The sequence below is a fragment of the Hippoglossus hippoglossus genome, chromosome 9 (genome assembly GCF_009819705.1).
Source record: "Hippoglossus hippoglossus isolate fHipHip1 chromosome 9, fHipHip1.pri, whole genome shotgun sequence".
In the NCBI taxonomy this organism is placed as follows: Eukaryota; Metazoa; Chordata; class Actinopteri; order Pleuronectiformes; family Pleuronectidae; genus Hippoglossus; species Hippoglossus hippoglossus.
Genome location: NC_047159.1, coordinates 14,726,379 through 14,749,387, shown reverse-complemented (window position 1 = coordinate 14,749,387; position 23,009 = coordinate 14,726,379). Strand labels below are relative to the sequence as shown.

The 23,009-nt window shown below is 41.3% G+C and overlaps 1 protein-coding gene across 11 annotated transcripts in view; it reads right to left on the bottom strand.

Annotated features, from left to right (window-relative positions):
- trpm3 (transient receptor potential cation channel, subfamily M, member 3) overlaps window positions 1-8,885 on the bottom strand; it is a 145,750-nt gene extending 136,865 nt beyond the window's left edge. For 4 of the 11 annotated variants that reach the window (XM_034595149.1, XM_034595133.1, XM_034595135.1 and 1 more), the window contains exon 1: window positions 7,423-8,879. In XM_034595149.1, the coding sequence (XP_034451040.1) occupies window positions 7,423-7,611 (189 nt within the window). In that variant the 5' untranslated portion in view covers window positions 7,612-8,879. Of the gene's footprint in view, window positions 1-7,422 lie in introns of all 11 variants that reach the window. The other 7 variants (XM_034595139.1, XM_034595146.1, XM_034595143.1 and 4 more) reach the window with 4 other exon arrangements.
- Between the last annotated feature and the right edge of the window lie 14,124 nt (window positions 8,886-23,009).

Sequence of the window (23,009 nt, the reverse complement as noted above, 5' to 3'; positions counted from 1 at the left end):
ATTTTCCCAGTTCCGCACCAAAAACATAATGTGCTATTTCTTGGCCAATGACCCATCCTTCCACCAGGTCTTGTGGAAAAATGTGTTAGTAGTTTGTACGTTATCCTTGACAATCAAACATACAAACCAACAGGTAGGGAAGAAACATTACCTCCTTGGCGGGGGAAACAACAAAAGTTTAAAAATTCTACTTTGCAGACAGATTTAACTTTCACTGGCTGCCACATGTTTTTTCTCTTGGCTCCTTTAACACGATGTGACCCTGTATAACACTAAGTGAACACCTCTCTGTTCACGCCACAAGATTTAAGAATGAATCTCTGTTCATACAGCCTGACCTTGTGCTTTGATTGTGAAATCAGTCTGTTGTTGGTCAGAGATTTCCCATTTGGTTAATTTCAAAACTAATCAAACTGTCTGAATATCAGATTACAACCGATTCTGTGCCGTGGCAATCTCTTCTACTAGATAGAAACCTAAAGTTTATCTCCTCTGGCCTCCAACAGCCCTCATGGTTTTCTCACATGCTTACATCTTCATTCACTAGGATTATGATTTGATTTTCTTGTGCATCATGATTCACGATAATCTTTCTCTCTCTGGGTTTAATCACAATCACTTATGATATTTCTTCCCACATATTTCTGTCAGTCAATATACAACCCCCCTCCTCCTCACTACAGCCTCCATGATGTCCAGGGACAATCTTCCTTGTTTTCCATCCACCACCCACTGGCTCGACTGATTCAGAAAATATGAATATGTGTTCCTGCATTGATCCAATGGGAGACATTGTAGTTTCCAGGTCCCCTAGCTAGTTTTATCTCTGTTGAAAGAGTACTTGTGATATAATAAGGATATGGATGGTTTCGATTTTTAATTCCTGTCTTTAACAGCAATGATTTTATTGTCATAGTTATACAATTCCCATTGACAGAAAGAATTTTTAAAAAGTTAATAAATGAAACTAGCAAACGCTGAAACCAAATTAATATTTTCCAGACCAAAATTGTGTTCAAAAGTAATCATTTGGCCGATTGCGCTACCAAGCAGCAAAGGAGAAGGCCCATTATAGCGTAAGAGCCACTGATCTTTGTTCTAAAAACATCTCTCTAAAAAGACACAAATCACTGGACCATGCACCGTTACCATAGGAACCGACAACATTCTTCTTTTTTTTCAACCTCTGCCTCATAAAGTAATATCACACTTGGGTTCATTGTAATGAGAATCTAAGACAAGCATCCACACATTCTCAATTTGGTTTCCCCCTGTGTACAAGGAAGAACAAAGTGAATTTTCAACTAAACCAAACCTGATTTTATTAGCATGGAAAGTGTTAAACATGAGTATGTAGTGTACATGAAGAGATGTTTTAAATGTTGGATACAGAGCCTATGTTTGTGGTCTATACAATGTAATGATATAGTTTGTTACAGCAGTAAAGCTGCAACAACATGTCCAAACTATGTTTAGCCACTTGGGGGTGGGGAACATTTTTTATATCAAGGGTCATTACAAATGATTAAACACATATATTTTGCAAATAAGTTTCAACTATTGCTTGTGATTCTAATATTTGCTCTTTTTTTATGTTTTTTAATAGTGTATTTTCTATTGATGTAAAGCACTTTGCAAAGTTGTTATCTGTCAAAGGTGTAATAAAAATAAACTTAACTTCACTGCATATATTCCACCAATGCAATGGCTGTAAGTGCTTCTCTTTGGTGAGGCGTCTGATATCAGATGTCAGATGATGCTGATGCTACTCGCAACTATTTTTGGCCAAAACACCTTGATCAAACAAATCCTCACCTCTGATAGTGCCATGACAGGCAGTAGTTCCTCCCTTCTATCAAACTTGGCAGTAATTCCATGCAAAAAATGTCTTTACTTTGTCTGTCTGTCATTTGGCACTGAACAGGCAGTGGGTGTTTGTCAGATGTCGGCTGCAGCTGAAAATTATGCTGTGAGATCGGTGAGTCTGAACCCAAAGTTCAGCTCAGTAAAGCTGAAGGAAGCTGCAGATTCAGGTGATGATTCTCTGAAGGTTCACTTCAAGTGGCCCAACGCACATTGTCACATTGCTGTCACTGTCATCTGATACATTGTTATTACAATAATATTACAAACATTACGTCACTTCCTGCCACTGTCTGCTGCATGACCCCTCACCTGAATCCTGTGGATTATTTGTTGCTGTTGTGACCAAGTCTGAGCAGAAACCCCCCCCGCTGCATTGTGCATGTGTGATAAGCAAACTGCAGTGAAAATCCAGACCCAATTCTGTGGAAATCCTCCGCAGGAAATGTCTGAAAACAGCATATGGTTGATCTTATTGTTGACCTGTGCTTGCACAATGAATAAGCATTAATAGCCAAATACTCCCTCTACTGTTCAGCTCTCTGACTATTTACTGTGTCCACTTATGAGCCTGTCGGGGCTATTAAGGACAACTAATGAAAGGTAACATGGGCTAGGAGAGATTATTAGGATACGCTTTTGTACCAGGTGTGATAACAGTTGGTAAAATGACCCTGTTCATACCTGGCATCAACATTTGATTACAAGTCTACGAGTGTCTTGGTTCATACCTGGCATTAGTATGCAGCTCCACATGTGTCTTCACTGACCACTTGGGATCAGATCTCACTCCTCCACTCTATATGCAAATTAACCCGTACATCATTTCTGTTCACGAAGAACAAATGATGTTTGCAACAGGTCCATTGTCAATGTGTTTTGTTTTATCCATTGTAGAAGAGTGTTTGTGTGTGTGTGTATGAGAGAGAGAGAGAGAGAGAGAGAGAGAGAGAGAGACTGTATGTAGCTCTACTATGACATCATTTATGATTTTAACTAATTTAAAATTAAAATAAATCAATGTGGCCATTGATGTTGAAGCCACAAATAAAACAATGCTAAGGAAACACACAAAAGTTTAAAAATATTTTTAGCTCATTAGAAAGCTGTAGCAAGTATAAGCGGGCCTTCAGGGTGGCCCAGGACACACTTGTGTTCACATGGGACCATTGTAAACACTAGTGGTCCCTCTGTGACATGAGGTGAGGCTCCTTACAGCCAAAAGCATCAGGAGGATACTAACATCCTTACTCAAATTGCCATATTCTCCAAGGGAGAGTTTTCATGACATGCTGGTTCCCACGTGACAAAATAGACACACAACGTCTCACACGCAATTTAAACCTGAACAACATTTATGTCTCACTATTAAAGGGGACAGGGGATTTCTCTCGATGTGCTGAGCAGAAGGCCTCTATTATCCACAGATGGTTTCATGAACTCCAGGGCATTCGCATGGCAATAAAGAAAAACACCAACTATGACACGCATTATCACACACTCAATCTCAACAGACTCACACATTCAAAGCACACAGGCACAGTGAGCTGAAAACAGGGTATGATAGGAGTGTAAAGATGAATTAAGTAACAAAGTGAGGGGAAAGTTCATATTTGAACTGTAATGACATGTTTGAATTCAAAATATACAGTCTAGAGGCACATCAGACCCTCTGAAGTAGTTTTCTCTGTGATGCAGCAGAGAGCGCTCACTATCAGCTTGAGCTATGCCCTCTTGAACTATTAGTAAAGTAAGCCAGTAATGATTCGTTGTTATGCTACGAGTGGAGGACGCCATCAAGCAAAGACGACACATCAGCATCTGAGAAGCAAAATGTGGAAGTGTTTTGTGTTCTACACTGTAAACAGCAGCAGCTGTTTGCCAAGCAGAGCGACGTCAAGTGTTCAACCTCGTCTTACTGCCTTTAAAGTAGAAACATTGGGTGTCATGTCAAATTTGTTCAAACTTAATTATTGGAAAAAGTGACAGCCTTAGCACTAAATTTGAGCTAATCACAGTAAATCTATCACAGGATTTCACTTCATGTTTAAGAAAGTTAATACAAGTAACACCAACGTTAACGTGAGCACAACTTCACGGACCCTGCTCCTCCCTTTGAAAAAAGGAAAACAATATGCAACTAGAATTACTGCACTGCGGTTGTATGCATCCGCCAACCAGTGCAGTTTCTGTTTACATATTTCTACATACTTTTTTTTTTACTGGCTCACTGTAACAGCCATAGAATGTATATAAAAAGGGGGTGAAAAACCAGTAGTGAGGTCACACCTTGCAATTGACCAATCTCGATTCAATCCCTGCTGTCGATCATGACGTTTCACCCCTTTCATCATTAAATAAATTAAGCATTGCGTTAGTTCAGGACACGGAGTCGTGTGCTCAGCCGTCATAAGCTGTCAGCTACTGATAAGTTTATGTGTGCTCGCCAGTCACCCACCAATCACAGCCCATTATCTCAAAAAAGCAGTCCCTTTAAATACGACATCCTCCCTGCTCAGCTACACTGCCACCCATGCCCTGCTGTCAGCAACTTGCCTCCACCACCCCAGCCTCCACCTTTTAGTTCTGAGTCCAAACAGGGTTGTGGTAAATGGTATTCATCTTGAACAAATGTATCTTACCTGCTACGCCCACTGGGTTTTTTTGCAGGTGTTCCCTGTTTTGTGTTAGCATGCTGCTTGGCTAATCCAGGGAACATCAAAAGAATGGAGCAAAGCACAACTGTATTCCCATTTGTGAAATAAATGGTTAAATCATGACAAAGTGTTCCTGACTGAACTTATTAAAAGCAAACTTATCAGTAACATGAGCACATGGACATACATCAGTGTGATAAGAACTACCTAAAATGACAGAAATCCCCTTGCAGAAAAATGTATGACGTGTACTTTGACTTTTTAGTCTGGTCCATGTCCTATTCAGTAACATGGAGGAGGCAGAATAAACAGCTTTTTCCTGAGATGACATGTTGACATTTCTGCCTCTATGTTATAATCTTTTCAATAAAAAAACTTGAGCAACTCCATATCACGTCATTGGCGCAAGATGGCAGCATTGATACCTGGGATATTTGGCTTGATTTCTGGATAGTGGGAGGTGGAGACACGACATCCATCTGTATAAACAGTCTATGGTAACAGCTTACTGAGCTCAGCCATAATTAATGTTTAGTTCAACCTGTGCTTTACTGGTCTGCTGTGAAAAACATTTCATTGCAATGAAAGCTGACACCAAGGGTACATGTGATCCATTCAAACAGATAGACCATGAGTGACTGACTTTCCTTGTGTCGGTGTGAGGTGTTTACTAACTTTATTAAAAGGCACAGTTCCATAATTTAAAAAAAGAAAACAGAAAGGAGTTCTAAATTCAATGGACACAAATGTCTATCATTTTTGGTCTTGCAGGAAACTGAATGATACCTGATTTTTTAAGAGAGGAATAGATTTGCAGCCTTACAGAAAGGTCCACATTTATTCTGAGGATTTAAAGTGACAAACTTAAATCCACAGAGCGGAATTCTCTTAAAGCTTCTCTCTCAGTCACCTTATCTGTCTCTGCCTCTAATTCTCCTCTTCTTTCACTCATTCTGCACTAACATTGAGCATTGGATTCTCAAAGTGCTTTTGGAGTGATTCTCCATCTCTCACTCACTTTCTCTTTCAATGTCTGTCCTTCACTGTCTGTCTCAAACACTCAATCAGTCAGTCAGTCTCACACACACACACAGAAACAAACACACGAACACACACTTGGCCATTACAAATGACTAATGATTCAAAGTGTCTAATGATTTGAGACCAGCAGTGGCGTTGTGGTAGTATCACTCTGTGGTTCATATCTAAGCAACACAAATCCTACAGGACTGAGCTTAGCTTTCTTTCTGCAAACAGACACACACAAACAGAAACACAGCTAGTGACACAGACAGGAGCACACACACACCAACTCACACACACACTTGTTATACTGTTGTGAAATATTTTGAGTGCCTTTTTAAAAATCCATATATCGTCACATTGACATCATCCCTAATCACATCTGTGATAAAACTGGCTGACTATATTGCTCAGAAGTAATGCTTAAAATAACATTTCCTCAGAGTTTTTTATAGTGTGTGTGCAATACAAAATAGCCCTGGTTACTGGAGCACAACTGAAAAACCAGAAATGGATCACATATCGCCAGCCGCGCATATCTGTGTCCCCCACACATCTCCCAGCTGAGCTATCGCTGCCAAAAATCACCCCACTGATTGGCTAAGTGTGATAGCCGATGAGCACCAGCAGGCAGCCAGCTCTGATGATTCTGCCCTTGATCCAAAAACATCAGAGAAGTTCTACATTTCAAAAATAGGGTGGATGGTACCACATCAGATCCGTATTACAGAGAAGTTTCATCATTGCCAAAGTGACAACAGAGATTTTTTTTCCCACTAGCTTGACAGATGCTGCTAAGAGACATAAAATACATTAATTTTGAAGCAATTAATGTCCCAACTACCACTCTGCAATACAACTACACTTCAGATTTTTCTACCATGCACAATAGCTTTACTGCAGAAATGAGTCATGGTCCCTGAAAGCCATCAAACAGTCTATTTCTCTGTTAATATTCAGCTAATGTTACTTAGTTATGTCAGTAAGGGATCATTCATTGGTTCTTTATACCGCTTGACATCTGCAGCCACATTTCACACAGCAGTTGCAGGTCATAAGATGCCACTGACAACTTGCACAAGCAAAATATATCCACTCTTTTAATTAGACAAATGCATTTCTAAATACTGATCTCCAAGTGTCTGTAAAAATAGTCAAATCTAAGTTACTCAAACAATGTTAATTAAACATTGGATAATAAAGGCAAAATCTACAGCTGCTTTTTAAAAGATTACTAATTTGCAAAAAAACACATTTCTTGTGAATCACTATTGAATTCCACAGTGCCTACAATTCAGTGGGCGCTGATGGTTGAAGGTGAAGACTGCTCATCACATACAGGGAGTGCACACACAACAATCACATGTCTTTATAGAGAATGTGTTGTGGTGACTGACTATCCATGACTACCTAGCATTATCTAAAAAGTTCGAAAATTAGTACATGGAGCTTTTTTTTTATTCAACGGTAAATAACTGCACGTTTATGCAGTTTAGAGTAAGTAAGTAAGTAATCCATATATAAATATATACAATTTTGTCTGCAGTACCTGGTTTCCAAGGTAACATGTGATGGAAGACTGTAAAGCTGAAACCAGTTACACGAAAACTGTTTTGTATTTTGCTAGATGCTTAAGTGTTAGCAAAAAGCACTGCAGCTTGAATAATCTAGTGATCTTAAAGTTTGAATCTTTAATTTAAACTATTAATTATTCTGCCCGATTCATAGCGTAATCCCACACTGCTGCTTAACTCTGCCCGAGGACAGGTGCTGCCCTAACAGCAGCGTTTCCTGTCTTCTTTCCCTCCCAGCACCCAGGTCATTGATTAATCTTTGGGGCAACGTGTAGAGGGGCCCATGTGTCCCTGAAACATCTTACCGGTGGCTGCTGAGAGTTGAGCACCCCCCTCTTGGAGCTGAGCCTCTTCCACGACTCTGAGAACCGCCCCCTGGTGGTGGGACGCCCCGGCCCAGATGTCCCGGACGCAACAGATGAATCATCCCGGGTGGAGAACGGCCGCTCCCTTTGCAGCTCCCTCCGCTCACTCCACTTCTTCTTGGAAGCCATTGGTGTTGGAAATAAAATTTGGTCAAAGAGATGTGGGGAGTATGGCAGCCACGCTGAGTCGAGGCGGCTGTTCTCTAATCAAAGTGGTGCAACAGGTGGCGTCTCCACTTCATTCTTAACTCTTCTGTTTGCTCCTGCTCAGTTTCTCTCCTCTTTCTTTAAGTGAAAATTTGGACTCCTGTTTCTTTGACTTTTTCTCCTTCTTCTGAGCTCTTGATCAAAGGGAGTGGGACAGCAGATCTTCACCTGAGCCGCTGCACTCCTGTGCTCTTCTTTTCTTCCCTGTAGCCTTCCTCTGGAAGGGACGAGAGTCGGCGAGGAGAGGTGGAGAAGCAGCAGAAGGTGCTGTCTGCACCCTGTTGCATGTGCTGTTACTGTGGCTCGGCTGATGATGCTGATTTCCCTCCACGCGGGGAGAGAGAGAGGGAGAGAAACAGGGAAACAAGGCAAGGGAAAGACAGGGATGGAGGGAGCGAGCGAAGGGGAGGGGAGGAGGAGGAGGAAGAGGAGGAGGGGGTTGGAGGGCACGATTTAAAGATCAGGGTGAAAGGAACTTCAACATGGAGACAAAATTATATCGAGAAGCTCACAGAGTGGGCAAGAAAAGAACAAGAGAGGAAAGCGAGTGAGGTGGAGAGAGGAAAAAAAGAAAAGGCTCGCAGACAAAGAAAACAAAGAAACAAGCAATAGTCTCTGGAGTGCAGGGTTCCTGTTGAGCATAGCGCAGAGCTGCTTTGAGCTGACTGAGAAGAGACACACACCCTGTTCAGTAAGTCACTCTCTCTCTCTCACTGTGAGCACTGCACCTTGAATACCCACAGCTACTAAACCTCCATCTCCTCCCTCTCATCTTCTTCGTGCTCCCCAAGCTTTGAAACACAACCTCTCTCTTCTTTGTGGGTTGCATGTTTCCCCCTCTTCTTCTTTTTCTTTCCCTCCTCCCTCTTTGATGCACTTGGTTCACAGTTCATGAAGTTAAGCCACCTGAGCCTCACTTTCTCTGTTGCGATTAAAGAGTAAAGGGTGATACCAAATAAACCTGGCAGTTGTGTTTCTTTTTCTCTTCTTTTTCCAAGGTCTAGATGCTTTGCCAGTTTTCTTCTTCTTCTTCTCTCACTTCACAAGTCTTCACATGTGCTTAAAGGCAGGCCACGCTGTGGAGTTGTGGAGTTGACAGAAGGTGAGAATTTAAGTAACTTCTTCAAGTGCAATGGTGAGAAGAAAAATGAAGGTAATCTTAATTGCACTTTACTCTATTTTGGCCAAAGAGGAAGAGAATAAGATTCTGGAATGAGAGAGACAGAGTGAGAGAGAGAGCACAGAGGATAGTGGGACAGAGAAGAGGAGCAAGAGTAAGGAGAGGCGACAGTGTCTAAACACAAGGGACAATGTTGTCGTCGCTCCCGGCAACGGCTCACCACCTGGGAGTATGCTCTACTGTGTATTTATGTGTGTGTGTGTGTGTATGTGAGAGAGAGAGAGAGAGAGAGGTAGTGTGACTGAGTAAGGGAGAGACAGAGAAAGTAAAAAGGCAATACAGAAATTCACTGAAGGATGAGAGTAGGTGAACAAGTGACAGTGGGGGAACGAGAGAAGGACGGATAAAGAAAGACAGTGGGAGTGAAAACTCAATTTTGATCAAACACGACGGGGACAGGTACTGAATGACTGACGGCCACATTGACGATCCTATGTATTGGATGAATGGAGACAGAAAAGTGCTAAATACTGGCGTGAGTTGTAAAATAAAAGAAATGTGTTTTTTTACCCTTTTTTTTTCACGGCAGCCATTTTGACATAAAATAGTAGGTAACCACCGGTTTTACTAATCACATTGAGGTTGTGCTCTATATATGACTATTCCATGTCAAAATGGCTGCCGTGAAAAAGGTGTATTCTAAGCACAAACTTTAATTAAAAGTAATTAGATGCATAAAATACAGATGCCTTTAGAGCCAGAGGCAACACTACAGTTTTTTATTTTCTAAAAACGTCAACTTACGATGGCCGAGAGAGCTCAACAAATGCAGACAGAAAAAGCACGTGCAAATTAAGAAAACAACTTCATCAATTTGACGACACATGCGCTGCAAAAGCGAGAACACGTGCAAATACAGAAACCCGCCGCAAATAGCGAAAGTGACAAGTGACCGGGGGACCAAATAAAGTGATGAACATGGCTGTAGTTCAATGCTTTGTTAAGTAATTGAAGTCTACTGCTACAACAGTGGTGATGGAACTTCACAAAGCATTGAACTGGAACCAGGTTCATCACTTTTTTGTCCCCAAGAAACATTTCCCTCATCATTTTTACAATTTGCAGCACGTTTCTGTATTTGCATGTGTTGGGACTCTTTGCAGCGCACGTGTTGTCAAATTGATGAAGTTGTTTTCTTAATTTACACGTGTTTTCTTAATTTGCACGTATTTTCTTAATTTACACGTGTTTTCTTAATTTGCACGTATTTTCTTAATTTACACGTGTTTTCTTAATTTGCACGTATTTTCTTAATTTGCACGTGTTTTCTCTATTTGCACGTGTTTTCTTAATTTGCACGTGTTTTCTCTACTTGCATCACGTGCTTTCTTAATTTGCATGTGTTGAGCTCTCTCGGCCACCATACCAACTAGCTGACAGCAGTTCACATTTAGTTCAAACAGTTATTCATTGTAAATAAGCGACATAATAATCAATGAAGTGAATTCTGAACTGGTAAAATAGCCCTTAGAATACAATGGTTGACAGTTAGCCTGCGCAGCCTTTCCATGGAGCTCTTTAGCCTGAACAGGACCACTTGCCTGTGCATGTTTTTACTCAGCCTAAAACACCCAGTAGGTCAAGGTTTGCTAAACATGCGACATTTTTTAGGAACACCTTGGTGAAAATGTTCAGCTCTCTGCCGCACACAGGTTTCATTAATAGCCTAATTAGCTATGGCTAGCTTTAGCATGCTAATGATTTGCTAAGGCTGTTGCTAATCTTCCGGGCTAAACAACAACATATGAATAACAAGCTGTAAAGTGCTCGACACAGTCACAGCGGGTGTGAGTAGTTCAAAGTTATCTACCTGTCAGAGGGTGTGAGCGGGACGCACACCACCGGTCAGTGTTCGAGTCCATGTGGCAGCTAAAGGTGTCCTCCCTGCTGTGGCCGCTAGGAGGTGCTAAAGTCACACGTTCTCTAAGTCTGGACACACCTTAGTTAAACATTTTGACCTTTTGAAAGAAACTGTTTTTATCGTTTTCATAAGAATCAACTCTGTGGAAAGACTCAAGTGGAGCTGCTGGATGGTCCAAGTGTCAGGGAGCAGGTTGGTCAGCAGAACCCTGGACGTCATTGTACGTAAACTTATTAGTTCATGTAAAAACTCTGATGAACATAAAGGTGTGCTGGTGTTGTTGTTGTTGGTAGTGGTGCTGTTTTATTTAATGGAGATTCAGGCTATAGGCGTTTTATTCAGACAACAAAACATTATATGTGCTGTGTATCAAATGGGAATGTGCGTTTTGGATTGTTATATTTTTTAGGGACATGTGTGAATCATCCTGTGCCACTGCACTTCACTTACGTACATTTCTCTACAATTAATATTTCCACAGTGAGAGGTGGATATTATGCTGATATTCTCAGTATTTTTATAATTTCTTGTTTTGATTCTATTGCCTTTCGTATTTTCTTGTCCATCTCATTCTGACTTGTGACAGAGTTTAGCTAAATTAGTTTGACAGTGAGACTTTAGCAGTAAAAGTACATGAGATAAGACTGATGTATTAATATATTTCAAATATATTTAAATTTGAAAAAAGCCCCAATATCATATTTTGTATCAAACACAAACTTACTTTCGAATTAATTTACTGGTTTCATGTAAGAAATGGGGACACAAGGCGTAAGAGGTCGAAAACCCCCGGGAGCCAGAGTTTAAAAAACTTTGAAAAGCAGAAGGGAAATAAAGAGACAGAGGTTCCACTGACGGAGCTTGGTTAAGATTTGTCATGATGTGCTTAAAGTTTGAACTAGTCCTGTAATGTGGAGACTAGTACTATACATCTGCTTGTGCCCTGTCCCCCCCACTACCGCCCCCTTTCTTAAACATCAAAGATCCACCCACACAGGGTTGTGTGGTTGCCATGGTAACTAACGTGAACGCTTCATTCTGATCCTCCCATGCATCACCATGTGCACTCATGTACAATTTCACACCATTATATCCACACATTCACCCACACCGGCAGCAGACACACAAACAGTCGCCAACAAAAATAATCCCACACACGCACATAGACGTGCACACAAATATGCAAACAATCTTACAGGATCACCAACTGATCTCCTGATTTGCCAGAAAATGATCCTTCAAATAACAGATGATCACATTATCTCACAATCAGCATAAAAAAAAGTGAAAAAAGTAGTATGGATTCTGGCAGAAGATTATAAGAAGACATTGTTTTCCCTTTCAGACAGTGTGACATGTTCAGTAAATGGTGCAACACAAAATAAATAAATTCATTTCCAAACATCCACAGACCTGATAAACATGTACCCCATTAAATTCCATGTCATTTTATCAAAAAGGTAACTTTTTGGAGAGCCAGAGGATTTTTAATTGGCTGTCTGATGAGCAGAATATTTTCCTCGGAGTTGCGTAAAGTGTCAAGCTCTGACTCGGTAACAAGTACCAGAAAAAAAATGACAGAAAAGAGCAGAGCATGCCATTAGCCGAGGAAAATAACAAAATACTTGAGAGAGATTGCCTGGTTGGTTTCTAATCTCTTGAACAAATACTAATTGCCAGACTTTCTGGACAAGACATAACTCGGGGTCTAGAAATTTGTTGATAACCAAAGTGTATCTCTTTCCCAAAGACATGGATATAACTATTTAACTGCTGTAAAGGAAAAGCACAGATGTCACTTATAACGCTAACATTGGTTCCGTTTAGTTCAAGTGTCCCAGTCGGACATGACATGTGTGATTCTGACCCAGCAGCGCGACCCTGAAACTGAAGCAGCTAAATGGAATTCAGTCGGTGTTGATTTTATTATTCAGACCTGTGACTTTCCTGCTGTAACATGTCAAAATGTCTGCTGTGCCTACAGTGATATGTGAACTACGTAGAGCTGCTGATGTTTCAACTGTCACCACAATAGAACCACACAGAGGAAATCTGAAATGTCATTATTTCAATATATTTACGAACACACATTGAGTTTGTGACAAATTATTGACGCTGAAAATCAGAAATCTTTAAATAAAATGTTGATAAAAGAAGCCGATCAGTCTGTAAGAAAATGATTAAATGTTTTCAGAATAAAAGCCTGATTGGAACCATTTCAGTCTAATGAGTATTTTTGTTATTGAAGATTTATGTGTTTTGCAAATTTGACGTTTAGCCCCTTAGCTTTCATGTTATTCACCTCAATGTGCACTTACACTTGTAGACCTAATTAAAATTCAGGACTAACATTAATTTTCAAAGTGGAAAAATTGTGCAATGTTGCTAATGTTTTTTCCTCCTTAAAATGTTGGTAATTAATTATTTGACTTTCTCATTAAATTATTTAGCAGCAGTAAAAGCAGCTGTTCAGACAAGTTTGCAAATGAGCTTCTGACATCATGTCTGATCCCAGTCGGCTCCTATTCTGTATGAATGCAAAAGTAAACATATATATATATATAGTAAATACAAATAAACATCAACTAATTTTGGAAATGCCATGTTTTTATCTAATCAGTTGTGATGTTGCAGATCGTGGTAGAACAGGAAGTGTGCATCCTACCTTCATCTCTGTGCACAGCGGGGTCAGGACCCTTCTGGTGTGAGAATTCCTCGGCATTTTCCTCTGGAGGACAAAATCAGAGAGAGAGAAATAAATAAATAATATTGATGTTATTCCCACATCTCATCAGAAAGTGGTGGTTTAAATGAATTACTTAATTACTTACACATCACTCTATGCTCATTTATTGCCTCATTCATCAAACTAATGTTTTATTCTAACTTCCGAACTTCTTACATTTTTGACAAGATACAAATTATCAAAACATTGGAATCTTTAAATCTCTTCTTTTTCTTTTATCAATGAGTGTTGTCATATACATATTTTAAAAGGACCTGTTGATTCTCCAGTCTTCATATTGTACTTATGATGCAATGTGTTGAAAATATGCACACTGTGGTTGCATAAGATGCTTTTCAATTTATTTACACTGAGCTGACATGACTGAACTCCCTTAACGGCCTTTTCTATTTATATTCTCACAGCTTCATTGAGACTTAAAAGATCTGGTTTGTTGGTCTGTTCGTTCAAATGTATACAGAGATAACTTTACCAAACTGCTTTAGATCAAAAACTTGGAATGAGGATAAGCTCTGAAGATGTTTGTGGTTCAGGTGTCAGCACCTCTTGGTTTGAACCTGCTGGTGACCTCCCACATTCCAAAGACATCAAATTTTCAGTTGTGAGTGAGTGGTTGTTTGTCTCTATATATTAAACCAGTTTTATTTTATCTGAACCAGCTGAACTGACATTTGATGTTACAACAGGCTCTGGTAAATTAGAAAGTAATCTACATCAGCAACCTTAAGGATTTCTGTATTGATACAGCATCATGGTGCAAAATCCTTGATTTGCATTAGCAAAGCAAAGGTAGGTAGCATGAGGTAGGAAGAGCATGAAGGAGAGAAAAGGGAACAGTTCAGAGTGAAGCCTGCTTCTCTCCCAATGTCTACTGGGATTAGCTTTAGCCCTCCCATGACTCTTAAAGGATAAGAAGATCAGCTCATGATTGGATGGATGGATGGATGAATGGATGGGTGGATGGCTGGATGGATGGATGGGTGGATGGCTGGATGGATGGATAAAATAGTTTCTTCTTGTTCTTCGTTCTATCTTGTGTTATCTTTCCATACGAAAGATAAGAAGATCAGCTAATGATTGGATGGATGGATGGATGGATGGATGCATGAATAAGTGGATGGGTGGGTGGATGGATGAATGGATAAAATAGATTCTTCTTGTTCTTCGTTCTTTCTTGTAATATCTTTCCATACGATATGGATATCAATAGTTTTCATGCCTCTGTGTCAGTAACAGCGCTTTATGTTTAGTGGTTTTCGGTCTCTCATCGATCGTCCTGTTTTCGTGAACACGATACATCAGTAACTCCTGGAGGGAATCTCATAACCTCTGCCACAAATTTACACTTTTTACACGAGGAAAAACTGATTAGAATTTGGTGGTGAAAGGTCAGAGTCACGTCGACCTCAAAACACATGGTTTTGGCAATATCAAAATAATCCATAGGCTAATTATAACAGAAAACACTTAAATTGCTTCAGAGTCCTCACTTCATGTATTTTATGAATCTTGACGGATGAGCCTTGACAGACAAGGATGTAATCTGCGACTCTACTGGCGAGGCGGTACCTCTGATTTCTTTCAGCGATGAATGCTGTACTCGGAGTCCTCACTGAAATGAGCAAATCAATGTAGGAAAGTGCTGTAATGGATTCAGGATTGTCTTGTCCTTGAACTTGAAATGATCTGTGACAAGCAGCTCGTCCAAATCTTTCCCACAAGTCTGAATTTATCTTGTCACAATCACACACATCACCACCAAGGAGGAAATCCTTCTCATACACTTTCCCCTGCTTGAAACCAGCTGGATCATGTAATAAAAAATTAGGGGCAGTAATTAACAATATGGCATTTACCACACCGATGATTTTCCTCTGTCTCTCCTGTCATATCTTAACACTAATTACTGCTTCCTCTCTCTGTGCGACAGAAAGGTTGGGGATGCATTTTTAAGCAGGCTGATGCCATCAATAATTCACGCACGGCATCCACAGACAATATGTGTACTTCTGTTTGCCAGAATTTGTAAATTTCTCCCAAACGCGCCTGTTTTGTTCATTAGGTGCATATGTTTAGAGACTCTCTCGTGTTGTTTCAGCATTTCTTCGGCTGTCTGTTAATTCAGTTACTCATCCTGCTGTCGAGCTGTTGTGACCAAGGAGTGAGAAGCGTCGGGTGGAGAAGTGTCACCAAAACTGTCCATGCTGCTGCAGAAACTCCTACACATGCCACAGGCTGTTTGACAACAGTGTAAATGATAACCAGCAAAGCCATTAAATCCTCAATATGCTCACGAAATGATGTATTCGTAATTGTGTGTGTGTGTGTGTGTGTGATTCAGTGACTCACTAATGCTGGCTTTCCGTCGCACACACACTAATGAGGGACAGATCATCTGTGTCTGAACAACAGCCGCGGACCAACTTGGAGGCGAGTCACTAATATGCCAAATCATATTAAAACATGCACACATATGTATTCTCTCTGTAATGATGATTCTCCGCTCTCCAGGTCGTGATCAAGTTTTCTGCTACTTTTGCATGTGAACTAGAAAACGTATAGGACAGATGGTTGCATTATTCTAATTTCCATCTCTCAAAAAGAAGCAAACTTACAGATTTAAGTAAAAACAAAACACGGCCCCTCTGATTAGGGGACGGAGAATCCCTCAGAGGATTGTTGTGAAGGTGCCAAATCCATGTTTTATCAGACTAACACAGAGCAACCCACTGCGGATGATTTATACATAGAGAGCATATGTTCGCTTCAGTGTCCAATGGCCAACAGATGGAGGGGCGAAGCAAGAAAGAGAGGGGGGGATACAGGGAGACGACTATGATTTATTCAGCGTACCAGCAGCCGACAACTTCTCAGCATTGATCTGTTCCTGCAGCTTCCATCATACAATTTCCATCATCACCCGGTAAAAGTTCAGCACATGAAGAAATCCCACATAACAGTGAAGTTACTTTTTTTCTTAAATTACATTGTACATTTTCCTCCAAAACATGATTTAATCAAACTTTAAGTCTATGTGTAAAATCATCATCAACGATTGGCCTTTTTATTACACAGCTTTCAAATTCAAAATGGCCGATGTCTTACCAGTCTTGAAAGTCCTGGAGGCTCTTCTGGGAATCGCTCTTCCTCCCTCCCTTACTTCACTTTGAGTCTTGAACTTCTGAATCTTCTCCTGAGCAAATGTCCTTGTTTCCTTCAAAAGACAGAGAGGTGTAAACCTGGGTGATTTCACACACACAGACTGGGACAGAAAAACAAAAGCCAGATGATTAAGGAGAGGAGTGGAGGCTGAGAGAAGATGGCTGGCTCCAGGAGTCAGAAGCCACAGGTGGGCAAGAAGTCTCTCTGTTAGTGGAGGCGTGTTGGAGGACACGGCATGACGCCGCCAGTGTGTGTGTGTGTGTGTGTGTGAGAGAGAGAGAGAGAGAGAGAGACACTGTCAGTCTCTAATGAAACCTGTCTATAGGTCCAGGAGAAACAATGACCTAATGAGCAGGATCCAGATATTCCGCAATCATCTCATCACAGCCTCAACAGCAGAACCAGCCAAACCCACCATACAGGTATTTAAATCATCCTAAACCTTTGCTCGATCTCTAGTTGGTTTGCTGACTTGTTTAAACGCTTGTTATGACAAACCTTGTCTGTGTTTGAAGCCAACGAGTCAAAAAGAGGAAGAAGATGAAGAAGAAGAGTTTGTCGTTTTGTCATCTGGCAGGCGTGAAAAAACGTGATGAAGACGTCCTGTATCTTCTAACCCTGCGGCGCGTCTCCTCCGCTCTTCCTCATTGGCTGATCATTCTGAGCAAAGGCCTTGTGCTTCTGTCGAGGCTGAGGATGAAAACCCGGGGTCGTCGCGAGGAGGACCTGTTCCTGCAGATCTGGCCGCTGCTGCGTGTGGGGGCCTGATGAGCATCTGGCAGGTGGAACGTCATCCACCAAAGCACCTGAGTCACAGTGACTCTGAGGGGCTGCAGGGCGGGAGACTCAGTGTGCGTCTCACCACCACTGATCCAGACCCTTTGAGCAGCTCTCCAGGGCAGGTTGCTAGGTGAGGCAGTCATGATGCCCACCCCAAATCTTCACCCCCTCCACACACACACACACACACATGCACAGTTTGAAGGGAGTAGGGTTAATGACAGCAAATAAAGAAAAGTAAACAGCGGGTGGCTAACGAGTGCTAATTTAGTTCAGCACTAGGCTATGAATTAATGAAGAGATCACTCAGATGCCACAGCAACAGAGGGGAGGAGTCGTCTTGTGGGAGTTCGGTGAGGGGCCCCCTCCAAGCTGCTGAACATTTTAGGGCCCCGATCTGCCTCTCTGTTGTCTGGAAACATGGACATGATATAACATGGCGCTGGTATCTATCCACAACAAATCTTTTATTTCCCTGCTCAAAAGCTTTCACGTTCTTTTATCCCACTTTGTTTACATTTTTCTCTTTGCAGTGATTTGCTTCTCCATCCTCCACCGTCCCTCGTCCTTCTTTCCGTCCCTTCTCCCGTCACGGCCCGTCTGCACCGGTGTCATCAGGGAGATTGTAACATGGCTCGTGCGGCCGCGGTCTGTCAAATCAGGTACAAACCGGTACCTATCAAGGCCTCATTCATTTCCACACCGCTCCATCAGGCAGCCATGCACACCTGTTGCATACACACACACACACACACACGCACACACACACACACACACACACACATTGGTATTTCAACAGTTGCGACCACACTGTACCAGTCCACTTGACACGCTGCATCCTTAACCTTACCCATGAACTGAAATTCATCCATACAAGCTTAGAACTACCTCCAACCAGCCTGTACATACTCTGCACTTTACTGTAATTGCCTTGTCTCTTTTAAACTCATAAATTAAAGGTTACATTGAAGCTCCTATGTAAAGCTTCACATCGTGGGAAAGACGTTGAAGAAAAGAATGTGTGAAGAAGATAAAGTGATTAAAAGAGGCGTAGCATCTCAGACAGTGCGTTTGCAATAACAGTGTAGCAATTAGTAATCAATTACCTGACTGCGAGTGGGTGGTTCTCCTCAGCAGATGCGTCTTTACTAATGATGAAAGGGCACAAATAAAGAGACAAGAATTGTAGAAAAGGGAGGCGGATGAGGACTCATAAATTGAGGGAATAGAGAGGACAGTAAAAGCTTGTTCCCCATCGTGAGCTAAAGTTGTGAAACAAAAGGATTGAGTGTTTTATTTTAGTCGACAATTGGACATGGATTTTTAATTTTAATGGGAAACATCATCATGAAAACCTCAGTGAAAGACAAAAGGCCATTTTCACACTCATGTTTGACTGCCTCATTAACACAAAAAGAAAAGCAAGAACACAAAGTACAGAGAAGTAGAGAGCAGTGATAAAAACTCAAATATTTCCATGTACGACTATTATAATCATTTTATGTTTTATATTATCTTGTTTTTACTCTTTTGTTATTTTTGAATTTATGCTCTATGTGATTTAATTGTTTCCTATTGTTTGAGCTTCTTTTACTTTTTTTTAATTGTCTGCCTTCAATTTTTCATTTCTAACTTGTAAAACATATTGTAACTGTTCTTTAAATTTGTTCTACATAAATAAAGTTTATTATATGATTATATGTTGCACACAAAAATCACACAGTCTTTCTATATCAATGTGGTTTTAATAGGTGTTTATATTGTTTATGGCTTCATATGTGATGAAACCATAAAAGATGACTCAAACATACAAACCTTTTTTCTCCACATTTCACGTAAGGACACACAAAATCTATATCTAATCAGAAAATGTAGTGTGTCTTTTAGGTCTGGCTGATGGCACAGCTCTCCCTTCACGACGTAGAAATCACACAAACGCACGTGGTTGTGTCACATATTGGGCCGGCCAGCTGAAAGAGTACATGCTACAGGTTTCTGGTGAGTAACTCTATGTGCTCAGGTTGCCTTGTGCCTAACAGGGCTTATTCCTGAGCGAGCATCGCAGAGGATTTATCCAGTGATCTCTCTGTTTGAGCCCGGGCCTCTGGAGGGTTTTCACCAAAGTTGGTTTTAGCTCGGTTACAGGATCAGATGAATCCGTGACAGCCTGGAGCAGTGTAGCTCTCAGAAGAGCAGCAGGCCCACGATGTTGGGTCAGTCGCAGCAGAGAGAAATCTGGTGCCGTATCTCCAGGGAGCTGTGATTATCTCAGACTCGTAACCACACTTCATGTCTCAACTTGATTTCTCTCAACAGGCAATTGGTTTCGCAGTGAAAATCAGTTTAGTCGGAGAGGGAAGTTGGCAAATTGAAGTCATTAGTAATTCATCATCATTGTGATTACCATTAACACCCTCATTTATATATGAACATTTCAGTGGCCTCATAAGAGCAGATCTTGTTAAGAACCTATAAATGTGAGCTCGAAAAGTCCTCAGCCATGACACAAATCTGTAGGTCCTGGTTAAAGTAACACATTTGAGCCTCAACAGGAGCTATAATCTAGGTCATGTTGAAAACCCAGTGCACTCCATGGAAGTTTGGCTTTGAAAACACGTCACGCTGAGTTTGAACATTCAAACATCCCGCAGCCGCTCCGAGTCCCCGAACACAACACGTAGCCACATATTAAATTGAGAGAAAGAATAAAATACACAATAAGCACTTTTGACAATAAAAAGAAAAAAAACTGCATCATAATCCTTTCTTTATTGCATTTCTGGGCCCCGATAAGCCGGCGTCACGCTGCGTGGAAAGTACACGGCATGTTGTCTCGAAATAACTCAGACTGGGACAAGGCTTCTAACTGTCGCACCCATAAGTCTTCATCTGCAGGTAGAGAAGGTTAACTCACTGGTCTAATGGGCTCGGGAACTGATGAACCATTTGATGCTAAAGGGTAATTGACTATGTCTGAGTACTGTTGAGTGTAAAAGAGGAGATCAGGGGAGGCTGTGTGTTTGCGTGTGTGTGTGTGTGTGTGTATCGCCACTCAGAATCGCAGATGTGTGGACATACCGTCAGCAAAGGCATGGACAGCATTGATATATCCCCCCTGTGACCCTAAAGCGATCCCACCCACCTCCGCACTGACTCATCAGTAGCTATTCATGCTGCGGTGGCCACTCTCCATACGGCCTGCATTGCTACACACAGTGAAACGTTCCAAAGTGTGTTTGTCTTCCTCCAGCAGCTGTGTACTGTATGTTTATGCCACATAGTAGCTCACATAGCTCGTCCGCTCCCACTTAATAGTTGCAAGGCGTTGAATGAACCTTCATCCTCATGTGGCCACAGGTCGCCCGACACACCTTTCCTGCGAGATGCCGCCGAGCAGAGAGGAAACCGGGGCTGGACGCGCAATCAAAAGCTCCCATCGCCGACCTCTACCTGTGTGTCTTCGCTGGCTGTTACCGTGACATTAAGTAGACAGGAGATTTATATTGCTCCTCAGGGCAGCGAGGACACAGGGAGAGGGGGTTGCCATGGAAACGGACCCCTACACGGCTGTCAGAATTGGTTAATTATTCAGGACCACCATCACTGAGCATCAGCAGGGAATCAGCTGGAGCCGCTCAACCGATTGAATGGCGAGATTAAAAAATTATGCGACGCAGCAAGTTGGGGAATCCAGATTAACTTAGCTTGAATATAGTAAAGTGTTGGGCTATAAAACTGCTGGGGGGGGGGCACTCAGCTAATGAGAATTCCCTGCCCTGCACACACAGTTCATTTCATCGCAAACATACTCACACCACTAATCCATTCATCAAAAGACGGCAAGAAGCCATTCTTCTCATGTCAGCGGTCACGTTGCTACAGGTGTATGTTGCTCTGAAGATACGAAACAAAACAAGATGAGAATCTGTCTCATTGGAATTAGTGTTAACTGGGTCAGTGTCCGTTCTAAATCTGCCTGGTTCTGTTCTCCTGTCCTGTGTTAATGATCCGGAGCTACTTCAGAATTATTCCTTGTCATTAGTGAGTCCTCCTCAAACAGTTCTACAATATACGGTCACTTTGTATCGCTTGTGTGCCGGACGTTGTGTGCAGAGCATATTATTCACAGTCGATGGTGAAGAGTGAAGTAAAAAGTAAAAAACTTTGTGTTCATCCCCCCTGGTTTATCAGCAATGAAGGCATTGTGTGTCCATGATCAACTGGATCCTGGTCTGCAACGATTTTAGAGCCAGTTTGCTTTATTACTGTTCATGTGTGGGGCTTATATTTATGTCTGAATGATTTACTATGGTATTATTTCAGAGGTCTGTTAAGCAATCGACTCGATCCTCAGACCCAAGTTTACAACTTTGGAAAATAAAAGCTCTGTAATTAATCTCGACATAAAGCATTACAGCAACATAACAAATGTACTTTTACCTTGTGGACAAATTGCAAAAGAGGACATGACAGAGATCAGAACCCACGACACCCGTGAATGTCTGTTTCAGTCCAATGTGGTGAAATAAAAATAATCAAATAATCAAAACCCAGCCAACAATTACATGTGGGCCCCACATGGGTACAAAGTGGGTATGGGCCCAAAATGGGACCCACATTGGTGAACCCAGGTGGGCTCCCTATGTGGGTCCAAGTAGGGTCGCTCATGGGAAATGAGCGAAAATGTTTGGGTTTACGAAGTGGGTTAGACATATGCAAAGTAAAAATAGTTAATCCCATAAAGACTGGGGGTCCAAGGTGGTACAAAAATAGGTATGAGTTCAGAATGGGGAAATGTATTCTTTTAAGTCACATATTTATAGTATGAAATGCTAAAGAACAAACTTTATATGTTTGTCTCATATACTCTCACACATTTGTTTTCAAAGGCACAGCTGAGTTTTTCGGTCCAGGTCATTTTGCCATTGATTGATTTCTGTGTTAAAATGATGTTTAAACCCTTTTTTCTGTCTGCACAGATTTTCTTTCTCCTGTTCACCTTTTTCTTTTTTCTCTCCTCTTTCTCATTTAACCTTTAGAAGAAGGTAAGAAGATACCGTGATGTGTCACAATGTGGACTCATGTTGCCATAGCTTTACCTTCATCATGAAAACAATATACAGTACAACGCTAAAGGCTACTGCCCACACACCAGCATGCAAACGCACACACACACACACGCTTCCACACACTTCCACACACACACACACACACACAAACCCGAGTCTCCACTGTGTCATATTTTTAGCTTTGGCATTTCTCTAATTGTATTTGCACAGTTCAAAAGCCTGAGTATTACATAATTGAAACTCAGCTGTAAGAAACGCTGAATCCATCCATGCACCATAGAAACACAATCATCAAAGGATTACAGAAAATATCACACACAAAAAAACCCACAAATACCACCCCATCGACAGCTTAATGGCAAATCTGATAGAAATGTTCTCACTGCCCGTAAATGTGAAATGTTTCATGTGTCCCGTCCAACCTCAAACCCGCAGAGACCACCAGTGAGAAACAAACAAAAGATGCAGTGTTATCTCACCACTGTGCCTTATTTATTCATTTCTAACATTTTTCTTTCTTTA